The following is a 26,192-nucleotide window of genomic DNA, read 5'->3' on the forward strand; positions in this document are numbered from 1 at the left end:
ACAAGTCTGCAGTGTCTGGGTTTGACTTGACACTGTGACACTACCAAAATGGAAGGCACAGGGCTAGTGCTGTCTGAGTCTGTGTCAAGAAATATCTGGTGATTTCAACCTCCGGTTTACCAGTATAAATAATGAATAATACCAGAGATTTCTGTGGGATTTCGTTAGTGTAAGCAATAACCAAAAATGTTTAAGAGACTACATGCTGGTTAGAAAGCTTGGGAAAAGTTGGGAAGAGAAGTAAAGCTGTTTGGATTACTAGAATTGTATATTTATATTCTTTCAAGTTTTCTTTTGGAAGCATAACTTTCCTAGAATACTTATTATTTTTAGATATTTATTTATTTTTAAAGTGTTGCTCTTTAAGATACTTTTGCTGGAGGTTTTTAGTATACATATTCAGTCTTTCCTGGACTGTAGAAGAGTTAGACTTTTTTTTTTTTTAATCCTGAAATTTCTCTAAACTAAAAGACAGTGTTTCTAGGGATTGGCACAATCCCTAATGGCTCTGACTGGCCTTGGGAGCCTTTTAGGCTTTAATTCTGTAACCCTTGGATGTCTCCCCCACATGTGGGGCCAAGGAGGACTGGATGTGAGGTGGAGGAAAATGTAATCCATGTGCTGTGTTTGGGACATGGCTTTGGGAACTTGGCTGGTGGATTTGGGGAGTGTGGGGTTATTGGTAGATAGGCTGTAGAAGAGCTCATGCAGGGCTCCTGACATACCAGGCAACCACAGCCACTCAAGTCCTGAAGAATAAAACACTTTTGGAGTTTAAAGGTTTATTTGAGTTTTAGACAAGACAAGCCAAACTAACAGCCTCCATACTAGGAAGATTTCCAGGGAGAAAAAAGAAAGACCCTTCCCCAAACTAACTACTAAAGCTCCCAACAGTATAAAAATCTCAGCTCTCTGAAGTGGTTTGGTGAAACTGAAGCAAAAAATCTACTGCGTGTTTGCCCTATGAAAACTGTTTCATGGGTTTCTTTACCTTCAGAGGAATGGGTCAGGATGGAGTGGGGGAAAAGAGTCACCATTGGGTTCAGTCTCATTTGATTTTCCACATGAGAGAGCTCTATCACACAAAAGGAGCTGCTCTACTCCAGGGTGTGCTGGTCACTCCCCTGGCTTTCTGGCAAGATGCTGAATGATTTTCATGTTTATAATAAAACTGATTTTTTTATCCAGTTGTTTTTCTTCAACAGTCCCATTCAAAACCTCAGATAAAATCTTCTGGAAATGCCATGAGTCCTGAGATGGATGTCAAAGTGGCTGCCAGGACCCAGTATCTCCTGGCCGAAAGGATGGGCTTTGTTTTGGAGCTCAGACACAGGAACACAAGCCAAAGCCCCGATCCCTCCAGGCGATCACAGGATATAAACTGCTGCCCGAAAGCAAGCTCCGGAGAACTTCAGTAACGTCCAGGAAAGCTCTGAGGTTAGGGAGACTAGCGCAGCCAAAGAAGACATGAGGAGTCTGCTGGCACCGCTGATCGTGACTCTGGCCCTGGCAGCACTCTGCTGTTGTGAGAAAGGTAAGGGGATGTCTTCCCGGCAAGGCTTCTGGGAGAGCTGCTCAACCCTGCAGCTTGCCACCAGCCTCCCTTCAGTCTGGGAGAGACGCACAGCTTCGGGGGGAGGAGGTGCACCGCCGGTCATTGCACAACTTCAGATCTCTGTCGGAGAGACAGAGTCATGGATGAGAGAGGGCTTGGGGATAGAGAGCCTCATCTCTTGCTGGGCACTTTCTTCCACTGGTCAACCCCCCCCAAGTTGCACCATTGAATTGCAGCAGAGAACTCAGGCATTTTAATATGTTTGAGCATTAAACCAGTTTAGCATTTAGGTGAACTGGCAAAGGTATGCTGGATGCTCGCTTTTGAGTAAGAGGGTTGAGCTGCAGGCAGATTTGTGTCAACCACAGGGAGAGGGATTTTGTGCCTTCCAGCCCTGGAGTGGTGTAGGATCAGAAAGATAGGCACCAAGTCAAGCCTTCACCTGCAGGGAAATGTGGGATGTGGAGAACTTCTGGAGGAAAAAAGCCTCTATTGGTGGTTAAAAAAAAGGGAGTTGTCCCACTGAAATAAGAGCACATCACACTTGAAGGTGATTTAGCCACGGTGACTTTATGATCAAGAGACAGTCATGTAGTGGCAGCTCTATAGTTGATGGAGAGGGAAGGGGGATAGATCAGAAAAACAAGTATTTTCCCTTTACAGCAGGAAAAGAGAAGCTGAGCAGGAGAGGGCCCTGTCTTTTCTTGTATTATCCCATTCAGAGTTAAGTTTCATTCAGTCCTTGGCATCAGATATGTCATGATTCAATACTGGCAAATGTATTTTGTTTGATCTGTCAGTCCCTCTCCCCCTTTTTCACTCTTGAGTACATATCTGCTTTTTTTTTGTCGTTATTATTATTCCAGATTGCTTAATGGCCTTGGAGTAACTTCTAATTTATTTTTTTTTTTTAAATCCAAGGAATGTATCCATATCTTAAAAATACACGCAACCCTTTTCATACAAAGTTTTTGTTTAAGCACAGTTGTTATCCTTTTTGGTCTCTAGAGCCCTCTTTCTGCCCATAAATACACTTATGCCAAATACCTGGTGACTTGGGTAGAACTGACATTGTTGAAGAAAAATATGAAACAGAAAAACTGTTTCAAGTCGAAGAAAAAAATTGTGAAATAGGGCAGTGTGGGAGAACCAAGATTAGGAGACCTACCATTTCTCTTAGAGGATGCTTTCCTTGGGTGTTTGCAGGGAGCATTAAGGATTAAGGATTAAGATTAGAACTGAACACAGAAATATAGTGTGTAAATTCCTCTTGGGAGGGCTGGTGAGGGCTTGGGAGGGTGGCTCAACCTTGAGCCACAAAGCTGTGAGGGTAGAGTTGTTCCTAATTTTCAGCCCTATTTCCCTTCCCTATCAATAGTTTGTGATTTCTCCCTAGAGTTAAGGAAACCTCTCTTTCCAAAGATAGCGGAAATGCTCAGCTATCTTCAGGTTCAGTCCAAATTTGGGGTTTTGCTCAAATGGTCCCCTAGCTCTAGCTGTCCCTGCTCTTAGCAAGGGTGGGGAAGGAGAAGGAAGAAGGTCTTCCTCCAGCTTCCACAGTGGTTATACGGTTATTGTGTCATTTAATTTGACTCAGAGGAAGCTGAAATTAAACAAATCCAGGCATAATGGGTGAATTTGGTGTAGTGAAGAATTCTATTCCTAAATGGTGGGTCTTAATAAAACCCTTTTTTTGGGAGGAATGGGCTTCTGGGAAAGGGGGGAGCTGGATCCACCCAGTAGGCAGAGGGATTCAGTTAGAGTGGAGCAGAGGAGGAGGAGGACTTGCAAGCAAACTCCTCTCTGTCTGTCTGTCTGTCTTCCAGATCCCAAAGACCACTCAGAATCTCCCAGCGCTGCCAGTGAGTATACCGTTGTGATCAATGCTCAGCTCCATTCTCCTGCATCTATTTTCCTTCTTCCCTTTAATAGGTTCAAGGGATGAACAAGAACCATGCTGAGTCCCGCTAGCTGCTCCCTTTTTGCTCCCTCAGCACTGCAGTCCCTGAGGTGCAGGAGCACCTGCAGCAAACAGAGGGGCTGCCTTTCACAGCCATGGGGGCAGGAGACACCATGCTGGTCCCGGACACCATCCCGGTCACCTCCCGGTCAGCCTCCCTGCACCAGCAGCCTAGCATCGCTCCGGGTGTGCTAGTGCCATAGCCTGCATCGCCACAACCCTTGAGCAGCCCCCAGGCAAGACGTGAGTCCTGCAGGTTGTTAACAGCTGGATGCATCTGCCCTTCGTGAAACAGGGTGATGTGAGTGGAGCAACACGGCCAGTCTCCTGGCTTCTCTGAGCTGGCCTCAGAGACCTATCCAAAGTGACTGCTGCGTCCCCAGACTGCTGTTAAGACAGCAGAACTTGCCCCCGGGCCTCTAGGCACTGGTCTTTTGGATCTGCTGGGCAGCCAGTCTGGTGCGCAGGATCACAGAGCAGAAAGGTTTGGTGCCACACAGCAACAAGCTGTGACATCCCTGCCAAATCCCACAACCTGGAAAGCCTGAAAGCAAGCGCCTTCCTTGGCTGCTCCTGAGGGCTGCAGTCCCTCCTCTGTCAGGTCGCCTGGGACATGGGGATTTGCACACCTTGGGATGTCCACAGCTTCTGCAGCAAGCTGATCCTGGCAGAAATCTGTATGGAAAATCCCCCTCGTTCTTCCCTGTCTCTCCTTTCTCACACCTTAAAGGATAACATTGCTGCTGGGGAGCATGAAAGCTGGTATTTCTCCAGTGAGCCAATGCAAACACAGATTGGGAAAGAGAAAAAAAAAAATGCAAAGAGTGTTCAGGGAAAGGTGGTGATTTCTGACAGCTCATTAATTGGCGGTTTCTGTGTAGTTGCTATTTTGATCCAGACTAAACCCCAGCTTGCTAGGGAGGGGGCATCTCTCACCTGGCAAACAGAAGCACAGTCAGACACCCCACGATGATGAGGAAGGGGCACAAATGCCACCGTCTCCCCACAGACAGAGGTCTTAGAAACTGTGTTCCCCCAGTGACAGTGACAGTTTGCCAGTTTCTCTGCTGAAACATGTATTGGTGTGCAGCTCCTGTGTTGCTGGTGTGCCAGCATCTGTGTACACCTCTGCTGGTGCGGGTCCGTCCCATGGAGCCAGGCTGTGCTGTGCTGTGCTGAGCCCTGGCTGGGAGTGGGGGCCAAAGTGGCTCTCCCTGCTGTTTGTGGGGTGCTCCACAGCACCCTGGTGTTTGCACAACCACAAATCCAAGGGAACAAATAAGCAACTGTGCTGACACGGTGTGTTAGTGGAGACCAGGGGCCACTGCTGTCATGGCAGAAAGACCTTTCATGTTCTCCAGGTGCCTGAACACCAGGATCTTTGCACCTACTGCATGTATTTCTCCCTGGGTGATGTCTTCTCCCTGGGTGATGTTTACTCTCATTATTTTATACCCTTCACCTTTCATAGAACTCTGCACATGTGAGCAGTGGTATTTCCATGTGCCCCCTGTTGCTTATGCCTCATTAGAGGCATTTTAATATCTGGTGGCTGGTATCTCACATCACTCTCAGTCTGAGTCAAAATATAGAAAAGAAGCCAAGACCCTGAAGTTAAGCGGCCAGGGAGAGAGGGTGCCATTCCCTTCATTCTCTCCTTATTTGTATTTTATGCTGTCATGACTTTGCCTTCTGCGCATTTGCTGTGGACTCAGATAATGTTGTGTGATAAGGGAACAGAGTTTATGACAGAAAAGGCCTTGCTCCGTGTAGCTGTGCAGGATGGAGTGAGGAAGGAGCCCAGCTGTTGGGCTTTGAGTGGACAGTGGGGTGGGGAGAGATGAATGGGCAATGAGGATGGACCATGACAGCCATCTGTTTGTGAAGAGAGTAGACCGTCCCTTTTCAGAGGTTAGACTGGTCTTTGTTTTGCATAGACCATGGCCCTGCATCTCTAACCTGCTGTGTTGTCTCTTGGTAGGCATCAAGATTAAAAAGGAAGTTGCCAATGCCTTTGTGAAGAGGCAGAAGAGATCCAGTCTGTATGAACGGTAACAACTCAGGAGTCAGGCTGAGAGCTGGACTCTGGACCTTTTCTGAAGAGGGGGTGGGAAGGCAACAGGACATGACAAGGCATTAATTTGTTGTACATTTATGTGATTACCTTCATGTGTAGAAGCAAAAAGGTTGTAGGAGACACGCATTGATAGATAAATGGTTCTTTTTTTCATAAATATCCTTTTGAGAGCTCATAGCTGGACTGTGTTATTCCTCCCAGGAAGACAGTATTACTGTCTGGGCTAGCCATGGGGACAACAGGAAACATGTTAGAAGCTGCTCTAACCTGCAGGGTCATCAGAGCTGATTTCCAGGATAATGAGCATCACAGAGCCTTGGTCATTGCCTCTGGCTTCCTACAAAGGAAGCATAGCTCTGTTGCAGGGATGAGGCTAGATCAGATTGGCTGTTCTTTCTGAAGCTGTAGAACCAACATCCATTTGTGCAGAAATCCTAGGCATGAAGATTTGGAGAAATCCTAGCTACAAACATTTGGAGAAATTTGAGGTCATCCAAGGATGTTATTAATGTATTTTCTGGAAGAGTTTGTTAAGCCATTGTCTCATGTAGGCCTGTGGCAAAAAGAATTTTTATTCAATCCGTCTTTGGACTAGAAGGATAACGTTGTTTTAAGATAATAGAAGATTGGGAGGCCCAATCTGTAGAGGAGACGATCAGAGTATTGTAGCAGAGGAACTGACTGATGTTGAAACCTGCAGTGATTAAAACCAAGATGAAATTCAGAAGTAGCAACTGTACTGACTGTACTGACTACCCCCTTACAGGTGGTGCATTGTAAAAGTAGCTTCTGGTCTAAGCATTAATCGGTAAGGACTGAGGTAGACAGACAACTCGGTGTATTATTTGATCATGAAGTAAGGTTAGTCTGGAAATATGGATGCAAGAAATGGAATTCAAGGGTGCTGCAGGCTTTTTCCAATACAGAAATTTCCATAAGAAATTAATGAGATACCAGTGGGACTTCTCCTGTAGCAGGAAAGATTAACCAAACCTGGACCAGGAGTTGAGAAGTCCATCCAGAGTGTGTAGCTGAGACTAGAAGATTTGGGCTTGCTTAGCCTGGCAAAACAAAAGCTGAGTGGGGGTAGTATGCTGTCAACAACAGAAGTGAGGATGATGAGAGGAAACTTCTTAAGCTACAGGAAAATCATGGCTAGCGGAAAAGTGAGCAGAAACTGGGAGCAAATAAAGGTAAGCAGGAAATAAATAAATAACAGCAACAACAACAACAAAGATGCCTGGGTAGTTGGGGAATGGGGTTGGGGACAAAAAACCTGCTAACTGCTTCTGTGGTCTCCTTTGCTGATAAAACCTCAAGAGCAATTGCTTTAAGTTGGGTTCAATTCCAACTTTTTCCAGCATTAATTAAGTAGTCCATCCCTGTGTAAGTAGACGTTTAACTCACATGAGAAGTCTCCTGTTGGGGCACCCTGGGGAATCACTCTTCTCACATTAGTATCATGGGTGTGAAACCGCTCCAACTACATCGACTGAATCTGCAGAATGGCATCTCTCTCTTTGTCTACTCCAGGTACATTGAGTATTACAAAAGTCCAATGGAGCAGATGCATGAGCGTTGTGAAAACTACCCCCCATGTGATTATCTCTCTGACCAAATAGGATTTTCCATGGCCTACAACCGTTTCTTTGGGAGATACTAAGGATGGGATGGTCACTTCGTTCATTTTGCTTGGGACCACTCTGAACCCCCCAGGAGAAAGAAGGTTGTGGGTGGGAAGGAGGGAAGAAAAACATCTAGACTGGGGTCGTCTTCAGAACACCAAGGCAATAATTATCCCACTTGTTGAGCTTGCATTAGTTTTCTTCCTTTCATCAAAAATCTTTCTCTTCAGTTGTCTTTTGTGGTATTTTTTGCTTCACCAGAAATGACTGAGAAGACTCTGTCTTACCTCCTTCCATTTGAATCTCCAGGACACAATAGGTGAACAAACTGTGATTCCTCTCAAGAAAATCAATGTATGTCATAGAAACATAACAAGACGTTTTGTCTTCTTCCGCAAAATGCATGAGGATTATAGAAGGAGAATGTCACAACATGTATAAGTGTGATGGATCTGATTCTGGGATACTCACTGGGAAGAAGGCGGAACAGCTGCCTCCTGGTCCAATGACTAGGAAAGTTCAGTATTTTCAGGTAGAATAGTCACCCTAAATATGTACCAATGTAGGATCATTTTGCAAGGATAGAAGTGTGGAAATACTGTTACATAGCCAGAAATCAGTTTCTGGTACACTTTTCTGATTATTCGGTCACAAAACTTGCCTGTGTAGCAATAACAGATAAATCCCCAAAGGTATGTTTGAGGAGTCCTTTTAGATGAGCCCTTCCATTTGTATGCTGCATTCAATGACTGTCTGTAAAAAGTAACTTGGAAATCTCTTGTTATTTTTGTTACAGTTGGTTTCTGGTGAAACTGAATATACCCAAGCAGAACAAAAAAATAATCTGTTCCTTTCTGATGCTTTAGTATTTATGCTTGAAACTAAAAGTGGCTAAACAGCTTCAAAAAAAGCAAGCAAACAAAAAGCAATAAACTTTATGAAATAAACAAAAAGAAAATAGGTTCAAGGATGGATTGAAGTTGGGTCAGCATTTGGTTTATTCAAGGCAGCTTGTATCTCTCTCATAGATACATATACAAAAACTATATATCCTCTTCCCTTTGCACTACTTCATTCTGTCCCCTTGTATGAATATTATACATTAGTAACTTTCTGCACAGCCTCCCTTGATGTTCCCTGAGAGGCAGATCCCATCTCGAAGGACAGGGACTGCTGACCCTCAGGAAACTGAGAAAGACCGAATCTCTCTGGTTGCGTGTAAACTGGTGCAGCCATTCCCAGCTGCTGACTGCAATAAATACTGCTTATGTAAAGCAGGTTGGTGTGCTGCTTTTCTCTGTTCCCCTGTACAACCTTTATCTGTGGTTAGGGATGCCTAGAAGATAAAGCCTGCTCCTATGAACCCTGAAGAGCAGGATCCAGATGTGTGAGGCTTCCTTCTCTCCTCCTGTGCTCCAGCTTGAATCAGAAGTGACTACATTGAAATTCAGGTCATGATCCCAGCACACCGTGACAGTGAGGGAGAGGAGGGCCAGGCTTTTCCCGATTCACCATCTACCAAGTTCAGCATTTCTCTGAAAGACCTTGCCCTGAAGTAAGGACAGGAGATAAGTCCACAGAGATGGCTGCCAGTGTGAGTGTGAACATCTTTTGTTTGGCAAGCTGCTATGACTTGCACCAGCTGTGCTGACCTTGACCAAGGAGAAAACAGTCAATAAATACCTCTGCTTGTCTTGGTCAAACACCTGGGACTGGTTCCTCTATTGGCATAAACTGATGGGGCTTCACTGCTCACAGCAAAACTCTCCTCTGAACGCCATCTGGTAAAAATGAACAAAGTGATCATTGAAAGCAGTGAAAATTTTGCTGGGAAAAATACTAGAGATCAGTGAAATAATATCTGCTGTACTAACAAGTTAGGGGTTTTGTTGTCGTTGTATGGTTTTGTTTGCTAAAAAAGAAAACCAAGCTTCCTGTCTATATTTCCATCTTTCTGTTAGTTTTGTTTTGTATTTTTCTCTCCCTTTCAGTAATTGTTTTTTTCTGGGAAGCTACACACGAAGACCTTGATCATGTCATGTACTCTGTGTCACCAGATCTCTATATGGGCTGAAGTCATTACGGCCTTTGGGGAGCTGAGTGCACAAATCAGATTACAAATTTACTGCTGGAATGGAAGGGCTCGATTTTCACCTGGTCAATGCAGATTTAAGTAGCATTGCAAATCCTCTGCTGCCATCTTATGGCCACTGTATTTATCGCCATGCGATAAATGGTACACCACGGTGTTTTCGAAGCATGTGAAAATGTAAAAGGGCTTTCTTCCTCATTCACTTCATAGTACAGCATACATTAAGAGGCCAGGAGGGAAAAACAGGCAAGCGGGACAATCTGCAACTGGATTACATGCAGCTGAATTAACATTCTAGTGGGGCTGTTTATCCTGATTGTCAAGTTCCTGCTGGAGCCTGTCACAGTTTAGCTCCTTTTTATCTTGAACAGGAGAGGAGATGCCTCTGAATAAATTCACAACCCCTTCTCTGGACTCACTTTTAGCAGTCGAAGAACTGCTTTCTGAAATACAGCCCAAGATAACAGAGCAATTCCAAGAAGGAGAAGTCGATAGGCTGTATTTATCACTTTGCATCATCCTTCGTGTCATCGCCTCGTATCGCCAGTGGCTGCAGATACTGTCAGCAGCATCATCTGGTGCAGTGTTATAAATCACTTTGAAAGCAACCCAGTATGAGACCTTTATGTCACCTCTCACTCTGTTTCAGCAATATTCAGCAAATGCTCTGTCCACAGAACCCAAGCAGCTGCACAAACATCTCCTTTCTCAGGGAATCACACCATCTCTGCAGGTGGCCCCCTTACCCAGCCTATCACTAGCAGGCAATGGAAAATGGACTTCACTTCTCTGTAGTCAGAATGAGGTCCTGACCTGTCCTTTTGGCTCTTTTTCCGTGCAGAAGAGTTATCAGAGGCCATGAAGCTTCGCAGGTGAGTAACTTGCTGCCGTTATTTGGAAGGGTGACTAGAAAGCAGCTACTGGAGAGGGGTTTGTCTTAGTATAGAATCTGTATTTACACACTCATTTTGAGTGTACCCAATGTAAACAGTTCAACAAGGTGTCACTCTGCAGTGGTGTAAGGGTAGGATTGGCAGCACATTATTAGAAACCAGGAGGAGCTAAGGAGGAGGACAGTTACGTTATCTCTGCTTCCAGATGGGATCCCAACCTACCCTGCATTTCTGTGTTGGCTTTATCAGAGCTCTGCACTTCTTCAAAAGGGCTTTTTAAGCTCTTGACCAGGAAGTGCTCTCCACCTCATCCTGACACATTACTCCTCAGGAGAGAACTGCCTTAGACTTCTCCAAGCCAGAGTTTTCTTCCTTTTTGCAAGAACAAGAACATCAGATATCTTGGAATTAAGAGAACTATCAAGGCAAAGGACATCAATGCCAGCTGGAATTGGCTCAATCAGATGCTTCTTTATGGATTGTGGGCACACTTCTACCAGTAAATTGTCTGTTTGGTTTGACTAATAACCTCTGAATTGCTGTAAGAATCTGGTGAATGATCTTTTGTTGAAGAATCATCACCAAAAACTGAGTGCAAATTACAAACTGCAGAATTTTCCAGTTCAAGAAAAAAAGGGAAAGAAACAGATGTAAATGACCTCTGCTTGAGCTCAATGTTCTTTAGAGTGTCTTGGGTGGACTCTAGGATGTCAGTGCTGCTGGCCAGCCTTCTGTTGCTGATCTCCTTGCAAAAGCTGGTAAGAGGGGGTAAACATTGTTCTTTATTTGAAATGGTGAAACTGCTGAAATAAACGTGTTTTGTTTTGTTTTGTTTTTTATTGGAAACATGTTCTTTAAGGAGCTCTGAGTTTAGCTTAAACTCTTCTGCTTTCAGGTGCTCTGTTCCATTTCTTATTTGTCCTAATTCCTTTTAACTACTTGGTTGGAAATTTCCTCTCGTTTGGAGCCAGATGGAGTACCAGGGTGTGTTTGTGAGTAGATCTCATGGAACTGTTCCTCTAATTTTCCAGCCTGTCTCAGTTGAGACTCTGACAAAAGCAGTGTGTTGTTGGATAGGACAGTGACAATATTGCACTACTATTTGTGACTGCCTTTTAGCTTTCTCTCAAAGCAATTATCATATCATGGAGAAATAAACTGAATCCATGTATAGTTTATGGGCCATTGTAACTTCAGAGGCTAATAAAGGTATCAATTTGGTTACGTGTCTAGGTTGAATATTTGGGATGAAGTGAATAACTACTTATAGAATTCAACTAACTATCAACTGACTACAGTACTTGACTAGTCTACTAGGAGATCAAAAAGCAAAAAGAACAATGTCATAACTCACACCACTTCTTAGGTCTTATTACACAAGTTTTTTATTAATTAGAAATGCTAGAAACATAATTAGTGTGCCATTTCATAGATGGGATATATTAGAGGTTATTTTCCTGTTATAGCACCCATTTGTGTAAATCCCTACTTGTGTCTAATGTTTGTTTACATGACAAGCCCAGCTGGCCTCACTAAGACAAACTGGATGAATGCAAGTTTTGGCACAGCGCTACTATATTGTAGTATTGAATATCACTCTCTGGAGCCAAAACAGGTCTGAGAAGTATGACAAGACAGGAAGAAGAAATTCACCCCTGAGATGTGTTCAGGCTGCACTGTCCCAACCACATTGTTTTGCTTGTTCTTTCTCTCTTCAAAACCACTTACTAATCATGAGCAGAACATTGAAATAAATGGACCATGGGTCTGTCCTGCAGGCTCTATACCTTCACCTATACCTTCACCCTCTGAAGAGCAAACTCTCCTGAAGTTTTTAATGCTGATCCACATAAACTAAGAACTCTGGCACCCTGGCTGGCGTTTGCCTTAGGTGGGGCTTGGACAATAACCTGAGGTTGCTCAGGAAGGTCTTGTCAAAGATGCCTACCTGCTGTGCTTGCTCTGCCAATAATGACAAAGAGGCAAGAAGATGGTAGGGAAAAACCTGGCTTGCATCCATAGAGATACACAAAAAGTTCACACTTCTGATGCTAATCTTCATTTGCTTTTATGTTGCAGGCTGTGTCCCACCTCATGATGGATATGGCTTTGCATTCCTTTGATGACCAGTATTTGGGGTGCAGAGAGCAGGTGATGGAAGAACTGGAGCAAGGAGACTATTTCCAAAAAGAAATAGCTGCTAACAAGGACTATTTGAGTCTCTGGAAGAAGGCTCGGGAGGCTTTCTTAAAAAGCCCTGTAGGTCTCCTGAGGGAGATGCATGACAGCCATGCCATAGTCCTCATGGCTTACACCATGAACTCCTCCCTCCACTCTCAGCTGAACTGGGCCACATCTACAGCAGGAAGCTCTCCAGAGCACTACAGACACAACTTCAGTTTCAAATATTTTCACTTTTACCTAACGACTGCTATCCAGATAATGAAGCAACGGCAGAGCAGCAAGGAGAGCATGGGAAAACGTAAGTGCTACCAGGTGCACAGGGGTGTAAAAGACTTATATATTGAGGCCGTGGTAGGCAGCAAGGTGCGATTTGGCCGTTTCACCTCCACCTCCCGCCTCTGGAATGAAGCCCAGAAGTTTGGGAATGAAACTTTGTTCACAGTGACTACTTGCCTGGGAGCAGCTGTGCAAGGCTTTTCTTACTACACATCAGAGAAGGAAGTCCTCATTCCGCCTTATGAGATATTCCTTGTCAAAAGCTTCTTTCAGACACAGCATGGTAACCGGCTGCATCTGCATTCTGTGGGGAACTACAGCAAGTACAACTGCCAGCTCGTGAAAGGTATTGTAAATAGCCCTTCATGCAGGGGGACGCAGGACAGGCTGGTCTCAAGTACCCCAAGCAGCCCTCACCAGCTGAACCTACATGGGGCCACACTCAAGGCCAAATCTGTAGTTTGCCCACTGGGTTCACCTATGAGATCCACATGACACAGTTTTCATCTGTTTGTTGTGAAACTAGCTCACTAAAGATGAATCCACCTAATACACAGCAGGTCTCAGGGTTCTTTGCAGCCTCCATTTATCCCATCTGCCATCACAAGGATGTCATAGGGCACAAGCACTTGGGTCCCCAGCATTCCTACTGCAAGGGCAGATGAGATCTGCAGGCAGCTTGAATTCAGATATTTATTCTGGTGGCTTGCAAGGCTGCTACAAAACCATTGCTTCTTTAGTCGTGTTCTCTCTCCTGTGGCAGAAAGGAGGAAAGGTATCCTTTGGCAAAGCACACACTGTGAGTATCCTGGCTACAGAGACAACTGTTCTGTGCTGGAAGACCTCACTGGGCCTGTTCCACAGCCCTGTCCTTCTGTGAGTCCACCACCAATATGGGACTCTTGCTTTTGTCTCTTTGAACAACAGTGCATTAATGCAACCTTTGAGCACAAAACAATCATTCAGGAATGAGAGTTTGTGCCTGGACCTAAGCCAAAGTAGGCAGACTTGAGGAAATGGCTCTTCTGGGCAAAGGCTGTGTTAGCAAGTGCAGGAAGCTTTAGGCAGCCAAAAGAGGTTTACATGACTGCTCTCTTGACTTTCTTTCAGCTTCAAGAAGCAAGAACAGCGGTTCCACTGCCCTCGCCTCTGCTCTTCTTCCTAGTGTAGCTGGAGTTTTCTTGTGCTTGGCCCGCAGTGACTGATTCTCTGGCCACATCCAGATATATACGCTTGAACAGCGGGCAAAAAGAATGCACAGGAAATCAGTCTCTGGCGTTCCCGTTGTTACAGAAGATTCAACCCTCCCTGTGCTTTCAGCTGCAGCTCTCCAGCTGAGACTGGAACGTTCAGCCTGGTTCATCAAAACAGACATTCCCTGGACCCATTTAGGTAGGAGGGCAGTTATCTATGGCCTTTCTGAAGAGTAGGGCAGTGACACCCTTCACTGTAGGCAGCCTTTCCCTTAGGCATGCAGGAAAGACACACATGGGCTTTGGACTCTTTACAGATCTCTTAGTACCTTTATTTTTAGTGAGAAAGATTCTGTCTATGGGATGCAAAAGGCACCACGATGGTAAAGTCGAGTGGGTAACTGTGCAGCTTTGCACATCTCCTCTGAGTGCAGGGTCCCAGGGGACAGTCTGTGGCTGCTGCATAGCGGTCTTTCCCTGCTGCATGACCATATGCACCAAAGCCATAGCTCCCACCTCAGGCTGACTGTCTGCATCTAACACATGGGAGGACAGAAGCATAAAGGTGCCTTGAGACATGAACTTAGCAGCAGAGTCTCACAAGACTTGTCAGGCCTGTCTTCAAGTTTCATGTTGGACTTCAGCATTTCTTCTGAAAAACTCAGGCAGATCTTGTGTTCATAACAGTCCTCTAGTGGTTGATGAATACATGCTGGTCATTTCACGCTGAAATGAAGGAGAGCCTGTGGAGCCCACTGCTGTCTTCATGGGTGTTGGATGTGACTGAAATTCATTTACCTGCCTTTCTATTTTGCTGGTCTCCGATCTCTAATGCTGGAGGTTGAATCAATGTCACAAGTTGGAACTGGAACTTCTGATTTAGCTATAGACTCCTCTCACTTTTATGCGTTCATTTAGCACTTCTGGAGCCTTAGACACCCATGCCAGAACAGCTATGAAGTTCTCCCATCCCCCAAAAATAACAGTGTGGAAATGATAAGAAACATTTTCTGCCTGCAATTCCCCTTTCCAACATGCCTTGCTTGCTTCTCACCCCTGGTCCCTCACCCCTACTGATGCTAGCCCTGGGCTGAGGCTATGGTCAGAGAGGTTATTTCACTGGTCCAAGGAGACTAGTCATGGTGATTTAACTTTGCAGTGGGGTCATCAAATAATTGAACTGAAACTCACTGACACATTTCACAAATGACCCCAGCTTTCAGTCATTGCTGATCTTGGCAGGAAGCTGGAGTTCTGCGTTCACTATCCCCTGTCCAAAACAGTAAGCAACAAGTTAGCTATCCAAACGAGATCTGACTATAAGAGGACTGCACAAGCTGCTGATCAGCTGGTTAGTCAAAAGGACGGACAGCCAAAAGCACCTGTGTGAACTGCTTTGCTCTCGGAGCAGCTCCATATAAGCTTGGTGCTGTCATTCTGTTGGAAATCCTGTGGCAAGGAATGCAGAACTTAGGCACATGAGAAATATTAGCAATAGAAATCTAGGCACTTAAGGAATTTGGATGTCTTCAGGTTTTAGCAGATTAAATGGAGGAGTTTGAGGCTCAGCATCTTGTGTATCAGATTTAGGTGTCTGTAATGGCAGAGACCATCATATAATCATCTAAAACCTAGTAACATGTTCTGTGAAACGGAACTACTCCCCCTGAAATCCTGAGACATGCTTGCCCAGGCAGCTAAAACAGATTTAATACAAAACTATTTTACTATTAGCTTGTTTTCTATCCATATTTCATGTTACTTTCTTGTTGCTCTTGGTTTACCAGTGATTTCAAATAATAAGTTGTCAGAACTTGATCTTGACCTCTAAATGCTCAAAGATACTAAGCTCAGATTTCAAAAAAGAATGAAAAGATTAGAAGCAGCTGCTGCAGATACCTCTTGTATGCGTGTTCAAACATGCTTAAACTCTTTCTTATGTGAGAATTACAGGAATCAAGATGGATTTCTGACACATCAGCACATTTATGCCTCTTGCTGCTTATGTGTTATCACTGGGACACAGGCTTCAACCATTTTAACAAAGGTTTGGAATGCTTCACAAGGTGGCTTCAGCAACCTGAAAGCCTCCTCTAAGTAGTCAGCTTCTATTTTCACGCTTTTCTTTATGGATCTGTGTCCTTGAACCATAGCCTGTAGGAAAACAAGTGAAGAGGAGGAGGGTAGAGAGCGAAGCCTGAGCTGTTGTGACGTTCCACTCGAGGAGGAGCTGCCTTCTGTGGTATTTGGTGTCTCATTTTGTTGCAGCGTCTTCACAATATCAGCATAGTCCATGAGAAGTTCTGATACTTGGAGGGATAAGGCAGGTGAACTCATTAACTGATGAATAGTAGACTCTACTGTGTCAGGGAAATTGTCATGTTTCATCATGACTGCAACGAGTACACCCATGGTGCTTTCTACAACCCCCTTGTAATTCTCATGAAGTTCCTTTACTGCAGTGATCTTGTCCTGCAAGGAGGTAATGGGACCAGCAATCTTAGCATACAAACTGTGGCTGATGCTTTCCTGTACATCTTTGTCTTTTGTTTCCACAGTGGCTTGCATCTCTTTTAAAGCACTGACCAGGAGCTGCAGATTGTCTTTAATGCTGAAGTTTTCTTTTACTGACATGATGGGGAAGTTGGTGCCAAGATGCTCATTGAGCAGTCGGAATATGGTGTTGGTTGAAGAGACATAGATGTACACTAAGTCATGCAGATTCTGGCAGGCCCTGACCAGCCTTTCTTTATCACTCTTAAAACCGAGGCAGGCTAACATTTCTGGAGTGGTGTCTGACTCTGAAAAGCAAACAGAGGAAATCCAGAAGACACAGGGCAATAAAACTGAATATATTTTCAGATGGAATGTTACATTTCTGAAAACAATATTACAAATTATCAACCCACCTGACCCACCTTCCTCCAAGACATTACAGTTAGAAGAAAATACAGAAAAAGCTCTTTGTCAGCTTTTGCAGGGGTCTTACCAAGCAGGCCAGCAAAATATGGTGTAAACAGCTGCAAGTATCATTATTCTTATGGCTGCAGGAAGTATGACTCTGATCTTCAGCATGCAGTCTGAAAAGCAATGGAAGTGCTGTAAGTGAATTATTCTTGCCCTTTGGTGTTTATTGGTAAATTTATAGGAGTCCTAGCAAACAATCTACTTTACATCATCCATAGAACTATATTCCTTCAGTTTGTATATATTGGTGGGTCTACATAGAATTAAACTCATATTCTGGGGTGGGAGGAATAGACACAGCAAAATCAAATGCATCAGACATATACATTCAAGAGGCAAAGCAATTGAAGGCCGAGTAATGCGATGTTTGTCGGGCTATCAGTTTCCTGTGAAGTGACCCACATCTGTCAGTTCATACAGCAGCTAGATGTTGCAAGCACCCCTTGATAGGTGGAAGTACAAAACGTCTTGCTACTGTTTTGACTACTGAGGAAGTTATGTCCTGCTTGCACCTACGAGTTCTCCCAAGGCCAACTGCAGGCACAGTCCTGGGACAGGACACGGCTGAGGGACTGCTCCTGATTTTGCCTTTGCTTGTGCCAGAGCCCTGGAAAGCCAGACTGGTTGCAGCAGACGTTTCATCAGCTGTTGCTGTGGTTAGATGTGCAGTTACATGTGTCCAAGCAGTTGCAACTGCCCATCCCACTGCATACTTTTTAAAACTTTTCTCTCACTGCTCAGCTCAACCATCTGCCTCTTCCTCCTTTCCCTTCCCATGGCAAAAGTGATCTGAAATTGTGTGAAATGGCAAAGTTGATTTTAGCCTCCACTGCTGTTCAGCCAGAGCTGGCTCTGGGGCTCCACACCACTTCTTCCACTCTCAAGGCATCAGAGGAGAGCACCCGGGAAATTGCAGCAAAAAAAGGGTGACAGACACTCCAGATGAAGTCCTTCCCCCAAACTTAATAGGTCTGAAACAATAGCTATTAATCTTCCCTAAAGACCTGGGGTAAAGCAGGAACAAAATTGCTTACTTATTGTTTAAATGATTTTCTGTCCTATTCCAAACAATAGAGTAGGGACTCTAGAAGAGAAGAATTTGCATCCACTGTAAACCTTGAGGACCCGAAAGCAGCTTCCAGACTACAGAATGTGACAGAGGCAGTTGCAGCCTGGTGAATTCAATTCAGTCCAATATTGGAAGAAGTATTTCAGGACTACATGGCATTCTCAGTTAATAACAGGAGTCACAACTAATTGACCATTGCAGAAATGTAATAGTTAAATCATTAGTGTTCTCTCTCAGCTCATCTTCGCATGCTTACAGCTCTGAAAACAATGGGAGTTTGGTACTCTGGCTCTGGGTTGAATAGAATAGCTCAGCTTTCAGGGGAAAACAAGCTGGCAACTGCAGAGTACTCATTTTATGCTTGATCTTTTACTTTCATCTGAGAACTCAACCATTCTCTACTGGGGAGGCAGCATTCATGACCAGAGTCTAGTGGGCAGCAAGTCCACCTTTCTAAGGATCAGAGCATGGAAGATGTCTAGCTTAGATGAAGGCAGAAGTACAAGCTTGTCTTGCTGGGACAGACAAAGCCTGTTTTCACTGCCTGTGGTATCTATTTTTCTATTTGTGTGGGACTGTTCAACTTTTCTTCCATAATTCATAGGTGTACAAAACCAGTCATGGCAACAATTCATTATTTCAAGGAATAGCTGCAAGCATTAGTGTTTATTGTTTATACTTATAAACAATAGAAATGTATAAATCCCAGTACAAAAACCAATCCTGTATCTGTAGGAATGAAAAGCGCTGTCCTACGTGTTTTATGTTCTGAGAACAGCAAGTAATACCACCCCCTTTCAGCCATGGCTGTAGGTACCTGTGATGGTACCTTTGTTGTAGGCAGAGGGATTCATGCTATACCTATTCTCTCCAGGAACAGAAGGACTTTGGAGGACCTAACAGTTGGGAACTAGCATGGAATAAACTGAAATGTGTTAAAATTGGAAGGAAGGGGAAAGGAGGAAGAAAATGAAACTAATCTGGGTAAACATCACACAGTAGAATTAATGACGAGCAGGCAGGCAACAGGACCCAGCTGAAGCCCAGGCTCTGGATCCCTAACTCATCACATGCTACTGGAAACCACCAGAGGAACACAGGGGAAAGAGGATGAAGTCACTGTCCCGTACACATTCAACTGATTGCAGGAGCACTCAGACAAAATCAGGTAGGCAGTCTAAATGTTTAATTAGAAGGGTTTCTGGAGAAAAATCTCCCTGGAGCTGGAGAAATAGTCAGAAATATGGAAATATATGTGGCCTGCTTAACTCTAGAAAGCAAATGCAAAAACGAGAAAAAGTGTTAATGTGAAGAGTAAGAGGTAATTTTAGCATTAAGAGACAAAATCTAGAGCAGTTATTGGAAGGTGAAGTAATCATGCATAAAGAATAGATGCTAAAATTCTCCTCCACAGCTCTCTAGTACGTAAAATGTTTGTTGAAGTGCCGTTCCTCTTAGAACATTTTGTCTTCTCAGTTTCTACAAATAAGGAAAAACAAATGACCTTTCAACAAAACATCACTGGAGTGGAAAGGGTCTAATATCACACTGAGTCAGAGAGCAAGCTAGCAACATCACTGAGGCAGGACTGATATGAATTCAGACCTTGTATTGACATGGCTTCATGTTTCCTGAAAATCACAAACCTTTACTGTATATGTACTTTGCTCCCTCCAGCTTGAAGAAAAAGAAAGATGTGTTAAAGAGTTTATTCTCTTTAACTACAAGCTACAAGGAGCTACAAGGTAAGTGGCTGGAAGAAATGCACAGTACTGTGCAAAATACTGTGGAAAAAATTATCTTCAAACTGGCTTGTATTTCAACACTGAGAGTAAAAGTGGCTAGGGGGCTGTTGAAATAATTCTGTTTTTCTACAGTGATCTTGTGGGGGAGGGTGTGTCTAGTAAAATACATCTGGGTCAGTGTCAGATGATTTGCATTTAGCAGATAATGCAAGAACTACAAAGAACTACAATGACAAAAAGGTAGCTTTTTAAAAAGAAACATCTAGCTAGTCCCCTACACATAACTATTTGTAGCTATAACTGTGATATGTAGGCACCAACAGCAAGAAGACGTTTATCTTGGAAAAATGTGAAACACTGCATAAAAGTGGCCCAGATTTGCAATAAGAGGGCTGAGAACACAAAAGTACCAACAGAGAAATGAGTCATCCTACTCATTCATAGTTTGCCCCTGTTGCAAAGTAAGACACATGCTTTTAAGTCAAAATCATGCTAAAGCATTTTTACTTTGCAGCTAGTGATGGGTTAAAGGGAAGTGCTACAGAGTTTATTACAGAAGCTTAGTGATGAGGAGTAACTCCATGATCACTGGTAACTCAGTCATGTTGGACTCTGTATGTTGACATGCAGGTAATGAAGAAAAATGTATTAAACATGCCCTTTTGCTGGTAAACCAGCGATGGCTCGGAGAAGAACAGTGATGATAAGGATTAGACACAAGTGTTTGGGGGGAAGAAGCAAAGAATTTAAATTTTGTGTGAGGGCCATATTCTGCTCAGTCACGTCCTAGGAGCTTGGTGAGCACCTGCTGATATTAGCTCCACAGAGGGCACCTTGGTTATGGAGGGAGCGTGGCTGCGCAAGCGGGGCTCTCCCTGCAAGCTGGTGCGTGCTGCTCCAAGGCAGTCTGCCATCACAGACATCCCGCTGGAGTAGGTGCACCTCACAGTGCTTACAGGGCATGCTGAACATCATGGGGCTGTCTGCAGCTGTTTGATGTTCACGAGGGAAAAAACAATGGGGAATCAATTACAGCATTAGGGAGGTGAATAAGCAATGAGGGAGCAGGGGCTTTATAAATATCATGGAAGAAAGCACAGTGGGAGATGTGTGTAAGGTGATATAGGTTAGCATGGGCTTATTATAGATAATTTTACTATTCGCTATGAATTGCCAAGTGTGAGTTTATTAGTATAAGCACAAAATACTTCTATATTAACATTTTCTCTTGAATGTGAGGACAAATAAGCTACACTGACATAAAACACTCTTATGGTGATCACTTATGGTGATACAGACTGTGCCCACTCCACCAGTCATCATAGTTCTTTAAAAATCAGATGCCACTAGCTGAAAAAAATAGGCTGATACAAAAGTGTGTCTAGAATAGGCCTTTCATTTCCCCAGCTTATTTTAGATTTTGCTGATTAGATGAGATTGTTCTGGTTTTTAGTGAACTAGTTCAGCTTCTACCATTTTCAGTTTCCAAGGTGAAAAATGACCCATGTTCATTTTACCAATCTGCTAAGTACGTATTTGTTAGCTATTTTGGTTGCTCTGAGTATATCCAATGTCTCATACGGTCCTTTTCCAATCATTTGGCTAAAGATCCCAAACAAGAATTAAGATTTCTATATTTACGAGCTATGCCTTGAGATTTGACTTGCTGAGTGTAAAAAGAACCAGTGAGGCAGAGACAGAGGACATTTCACTGCTCTTTAAGAACTAGTGTTATGGGTGTTGAACAGAGTAAGAGATTTCTTTTCTCTTTTGAAGTAGTCTATTTCTGAAGAATGGCGCTGAGTGACCTCCTTTACCCAGATAACCCCAAAAGAAGGCAAGAATTGATCCATCTGCACCAGGAATTGCTCGACTGCATGTCCACAAATTTCCGTGCAACAAATGAGCTGGCTGGAGTGCTGAATGAACACCTGGGCTGTACCATTACCCACATTCAGATGAGAGAGAGCAGCACTGTCAAGGAAAACTGTGACATTATCATTCAAGCAATGAGTGAGATTCAGCATCAGGTACAGAAGATTGATAGTGACATGAAGGAAAAGCTAGAGCCTGTGCTCTACCAGAAGCTGTATGACATCAAAGAGCCTGAGTTGGAGAAAATTGCAATAGCCCATAAAGTTTTTTCCATTATTCTTGGAGAAGCGACTTCAACAGCTGGGATGGTAGCTATCAAACTTCTTGGCTCCAATCTTATAACTCTCACTGTGAGCAAGCTCATCAGTCTCCTTGCGCAGATAGGGGCATCTGTTCTTGGGGGAATCAGCATCGCCATTCTTGGGCTCGGCATTGAAATGATCCTCCATGCCATCCTGGGAGCCGTGGAGAGGAATCAGCTTCTGGCAGCTGTGAGAAGCTACGAGAAGCACCTGTCTGAGTTTAAAGCAGCCTCAGAAAAGTACCAGCGTGCCATACGTGAAGTGACTTCTTTGGTGAGACAGCAGGTTCAGTGAATGAAGCTGGAGCTCTCTCTCCTGCTGTGACAGTGGCTGCAGCAGCTACGCCTGCAGAAACCTTTTTGATTCATTATGGTAAATGAACTACTGATGGCTTTTTTCTTATTAGTGGCAGCAGAGCAAGAGATGTGACAGATCAGGGAATTGGCACTGAAATATATTAATAGGGAACTGGCTCATAGGTGCTTCTGTGAGGTAATGCTTCAAATACTTCGCACCCTTCTTTCAGCTATTTTCTGGAATGCATCGTAGATAACCTTGAACTGTAATTTGTACTAGTGACAATAATATTCACTGCTGGAGCAGTAGTGGTGAGAAGGTGTGATTTTTCTCTTACTGTGTTTCTATATCAAAGATGACAATATGGTGGGAGAAAATTTCAACAAGCCACTCCACGTCGTCATCTGGAGGGCTCATCAGGACAGCTGTGGCTGCTAAACTCTTAGTGTGGATTAGTGCTAAATCTGATAGGCTGAATTCCCTGATCATTGAACTGCTTACAAGGACTAGCTGAAGCATATTTAACTGCTATTTCCTGTCCCATCCCGGCCTAAGGAGCCAGCCAGAGATCTTCTTTAAATAAACTCTAGTCCCAGTAGATTAGCAGGTAAGAAGCGTGAGCCTACACACCACCTTGCCCCACAACTGAGGGAAATGGGCTGTAGTGTTCCATGCATGCCTGGCTGTGAATAACCTCTTATGTTCAGCAATGCCGCGCTCCTGCCAACCCACAGGCAAATATTTCTGTGCACAGTTGCTGCTCTGTTGATTGAAATGGGATTATACACACATACAAGTGTCTGTAGGATTACAGCCCTTTAATGCACTAAATTTATGTTCTCGTGCTTTACCTAGTCCCACCAACGTGGAACTGCCAAGAGCATCCTCGGATTCTGCATTTCACAATATGCTACCAAATGTCCTTATTTTTCAGATTTTAAAAACAAAGCTGGAAGTAAGAACATGATTTGCAGTCTCTTGCTCTGATTTGCTGTGGTTTGCTTTTTTTGCTTTGATCTTTGGGAAAAAAAAGGTAATTTAAGAATTAATAAAAATGTACCTGAATATTGTAAGACCTCTCTTTCCTGTACTTGATTTTTTTTTTGTTCTATCTGAAAAACCAATCTTAAACCAAATAATGAAAAAATATTAAAATTTTCATTATAGATGCAATTTATAAATTCTTTTTTATATCCATGATAGACTAATCTAGTAGGATTGTGTATAGGTTCCTTTTTTAGTACCAGCATTTCCCATACTAAAAGCGTACTCGAATTCATACTTGTTTATTAATATTCAATATTAGCAATATTAGATTATATTAATAACTCGATCGTGCCTGTGAAAGTAAAGAGATGGGTGAGATTACAACAGGGAAGCTTTCCATTGGCTTCATAACCCTTCAATTTTGGGTTTTGGTGTTTTGCTGTTTTTCTTTTTCTACTGTTCCCACTTTTAATCATCTTTTCTGACTCCTCTTTGCTTTTGTGTTCAAAAGCCGCTAGATGGCAATGCAGCTGCTGGCTCTCAAGCAGCTCTGCCAGCCATCAGAGAGAAAGCCCAGGGTTCAGGAACATGGATGGGTGTCAGGGACTGACAAACTGGGACCAGCACAAGCCGCACACTGGGCGGTGTGGGTCAGGAGAGGCAATTCAGACGAGGCAGAAAGCACTGCTTTGTCTCACACGAGGTCCTGTGGTGGGTGACATGGTGACCCGAAGCATCTTTTCTCCAAGATGTGACATCTCCTGTCTCCTGACACAAGTGGCACTCAGCTTAGAGGTACTTGTTTAGAGGCAAGAGACTGTCAATCAGCAGAACAGCAATATTTGAGTGCTGGAGAGGCAGGAGCTCCGGGCCTCTGCTGACTTTCTATGTGCAAATGTACATTCTAATTTAGGAAGAAAACCCACTAGCTCGGTACGTATCTTTGTGAGAGTGCCAATAACTGCTGTACGAGAATAGTGAAGTCAAATAAAAAAAAATCTGTTGTACTTCTCAGGCAGCTTGTCAACATTTTCTTGAAAGTAAATTCTAAGCAGTCAGGGGAAGTGGGATACACAATGAGGAACATAAAGATCTATGATTTCTATTCACCTCTTGATAGATCCTTGTTCCTGGTGGGCTTAAAGGAAAGCTGGCTTGCCCACAACAGCAGGTGTGGAAGGTGTCCTCATGCCCATGAGATGTTGGAAGATGTTGAAGATGTTGGAGGCTGGCAGGCAGCAGCCTCTGCTTTAGAGGTAGGAGGCTGTGAGCTCACAGAGGCCAGGCCAGCATTCCCAGACATGACCTCATAGAGGTGTATGGCAACATCCAGCTGTAACAAGGTCGTTTTGAGGTAAAAAACCTGCCAATCAGCTTGGGACCTTCCCAAACTCTTTCCCCCAACTCTAGCAATAAGAAAATCAATGGGATTTACTTGCATTACTGACAGTTATATACTTGAACGGAGTGCAGCATGCGTTTAGCTGGCTAGATGCAAGGGAGAGCACCCAGCGGCGCAGAAACAGCTTAGCTCTGTTTCTGCTTGGTAACTGAAACTCTGTCCCGCAAAACAGGAAATAATTCCTGCTCTCTCTAGCCCTCTGACACATCTTACGCTTGGTCCTCCAAAGATGTCATAAGCAGTCTGGGGTTAACCAGTCTGCTGATGCTTCTCCTCTAGACTCCCTGGAGCTGCCTCTTGGCATGACAGAAGTACCAAGTGAAAAATGTGAGAGAACTATTGTCCTCCAAGTCAGTTCCACATCAGCAGGCACTGCTGGGAGAAAGTAGTTAGGGCTGTGGCGGTACCACTGTCCCCGCTGAGCCCAGTATTGTCATGACAGAAGAACCCATGCCCTGTGAGGAGTGGCCAATCTTCAAAGCCTCAGCTGTCCCCCTCTCCAGTGACATGGTACATGACAGGGATGTGCGTGGCCACAGCGTTCCGATCACACCCCCTCAAGCATTCTCCCTCTGCTCAGTCTGTTGTTTTGGACAAAGGATTAAGAATTAAAACTGCATAATATGCGTGTTCCAAATAAGAACACTCCCAAAGAAGAAAAGAAACTGTAAACCAACCAAAACAAGTCTAGGCTGCTCTCAAACCTGTGTAGAAACACTGGATGGTTGCAACCAAAATCTGCCCTGCAGCAAATTCTTTCTGGTAGCAAGAACAATATAAAAGAACAGGCTGGAGAGGCACAAGGTGGGGATGCATACGTGGTTAGCAAGACTCCCTAGGCGCGGAGAGCTCCTGAAGCCCTGGCTCTGAGGGTGCCGCTGGGCTGGCCATTTTCTAACTTGGATTTTGTGCAGTTTGTGACTAATGTTGGTGTTAATTTGATGCACAGCTTATAGTCTTGCTTTTACCCACCCTGCAATGACCCTTCATAAAGTTTTGGAACTTGCCAACTAAGTCTCTGTTATTTGAAGAAAGGTAACAAGCTCGTGTTCCATGGCACATTCACCCAGAGCAGGGATTCTGCAAATCCTGCTCAGATTTGTAGAGATCATCTCTGCTCCCAGGTGTGTAGAAAAATGTCCTTCCTACACCTCCCCCCCAGCATGTTAATTCTTTAAGCCTGCACCCATACTTTATTGCTTGCCCCCTCCTTATTCACAGTGATGCAACTGGTATCCAAGGAGATGTTCCATGCATCTTTATCCTGGTTCTTCATGTGTCTGGGGACTTTTGCTGGGAGGCACTTTGGGCAACGAGGCAGAACAGTTCCTACCAAATGTTCACCAGCCTCTGCAAAGCTCTTCACCAGTTTACCTAGGGGTGGGCTGCAGGGAAAGCCAAGTAACAGAGGAGCTTCTGTGGTCCCTGCTGGGACCAAATTAGCTCTCCTGTTCTCTTTGTAGAGCCTGAGTTGCCCGATGAACGTCATCCAGTCACTTTTCTCCAGCAGTCCCCTGAAACAGCAGCTGGCACACGAGCCTAATAGAGGGATGCCAGCCCTGCTCACAGGGGAGCAGTGCTGCCTTCAGGCCAAACCCAACAAGAAACGCATGTAACACCCGAGTCTACCAGGAACTCCTGCTCCCTCAGCGCATTGCCTTTACTCCCCACAAACAGAGACTTCTCACACGCC

General features: G+C 44.1%; 4 protein-coding genes across 5 annotated transcripts; 3 read left to right on the forward strand and 1 right to left on the reverse strand.

Annotated features, from left to right (window-relative positions):
* Window positions 1-1,436: 1,436 nt before the first annotated feature.
* LOC142404656 (osteocalcin-like) lies at window positions 1,437-7,260 on the forward strand. Its single transcript, XM_075491652.1, has 4 exons — window positions 1,437-1,534; window positions 3,382-3,417; window positions 5,497-5,566; window positions 7,126-7,260. The coding sequence occupies exons 1-4, from the start codon at window positions 1,468-1,470 to the stop codon at window positions 7,253-7,255; spliced, it is 303 nt and encodes a 100-aa protein (XP_075347767.1). The 5' UTR covers window positions 1,437-1,467; the 3' UTR covers window positions 7,256-7,260.
* Window positions 7,261-10,503: 3,243 nt separating this feature from the next.
* On the forward strand, window positions 10,504-13,902 carry ART4 (ADP-ribosyltransferase 4 (inactive) (Dombrock blood group)). The gene is made up of 3 exons (XM_075498455.1): window positions 10,504-10,960; window positions 12,282-13,008; window positions 13,773-13,902. The coding sequence occupies exons 1-3, from the start codon at window positions 10,877-10,879 to the stop codon at window positions 13,865-13,867; spliced, it is 906 nt and encodes a 301-aa protein (XP_075354570.1). The 5' UTR covers window positions 10,504-10,876; the 3' UTR covers window positions 13,868-13,902.
* Window positions 13,903-15,841: 1,939 nt separating this feature from the next.
* On the reverse strand, window positions 15,842-18,745 carry C1H12orf60 (chromosome 1 C12orf60 homolog). The gene is made up of 2 exons (XM_075516793.1): window positions 18,709-18,745; window positions 15,842-16,656 (listed from the first exon to the last, which is right to left on the reverse strand). Exons 1-2 carry the CDS (start codon window positions 18,743-18,745, stop codon window positions 15,842-15,844), a joined length of 852 nt encoding a protein of 283 aa, XP_075372908.1.
* Window positions 18,746-18,990: 245 nt separating this feature from the next.
* Window positions 18,991-23,481, forward strand: SMCO3 (single-pass membrane protein with coiled-coil domains 3). 2 transcript variants are annotated; one of them, XM_075498469.1, is made up of 3 exons: window positions 18,991-19,059; window positions 19,569-19,636; window positions 21,413-23,481. In XM_075498469.1, exon 3 carries the CDS (start codon window positions 21,430-21,432, stop codon window positions 22,105-22,107), a length of 678 nt encoding a protein of 225 aa, XP_075354584.1. In that variant the 5' UTR covers window positions 18,991-19,059; window positions 19,569-19,636; window positions 21,413-21,429; the 3' UTR covers window positions 22,108-23,481. The 2 variants fall into 2 exon arrangements, with proteins under 2 accessions (XP_075354584.1, XP_075354593.1); XM_075498478.1 differs by having other exon boundaries at window positions 18,996-19,059; window positions 21,416-23,481.
* The last annotated feature ends 2,711 nt before the right edge of the window (window positions 23,482-26,192 follow it).

Source organism: Mycteria americana, chromosome 1, assembly GCF_035582795.1.
Source record: "Mycteria americana isolate JAX WOST 10 ecotype Jacksonville Zoo and Gardens chromosome 1, USCA_MyAme_1.0, whole genome shotgun sequence".
Taxonomy (NCBI): Eukaryota; Metazoa; Chordata; class Aves; order Ciconiiformes; family Ciconiidae; genus Mycteria; species Mycteria americana.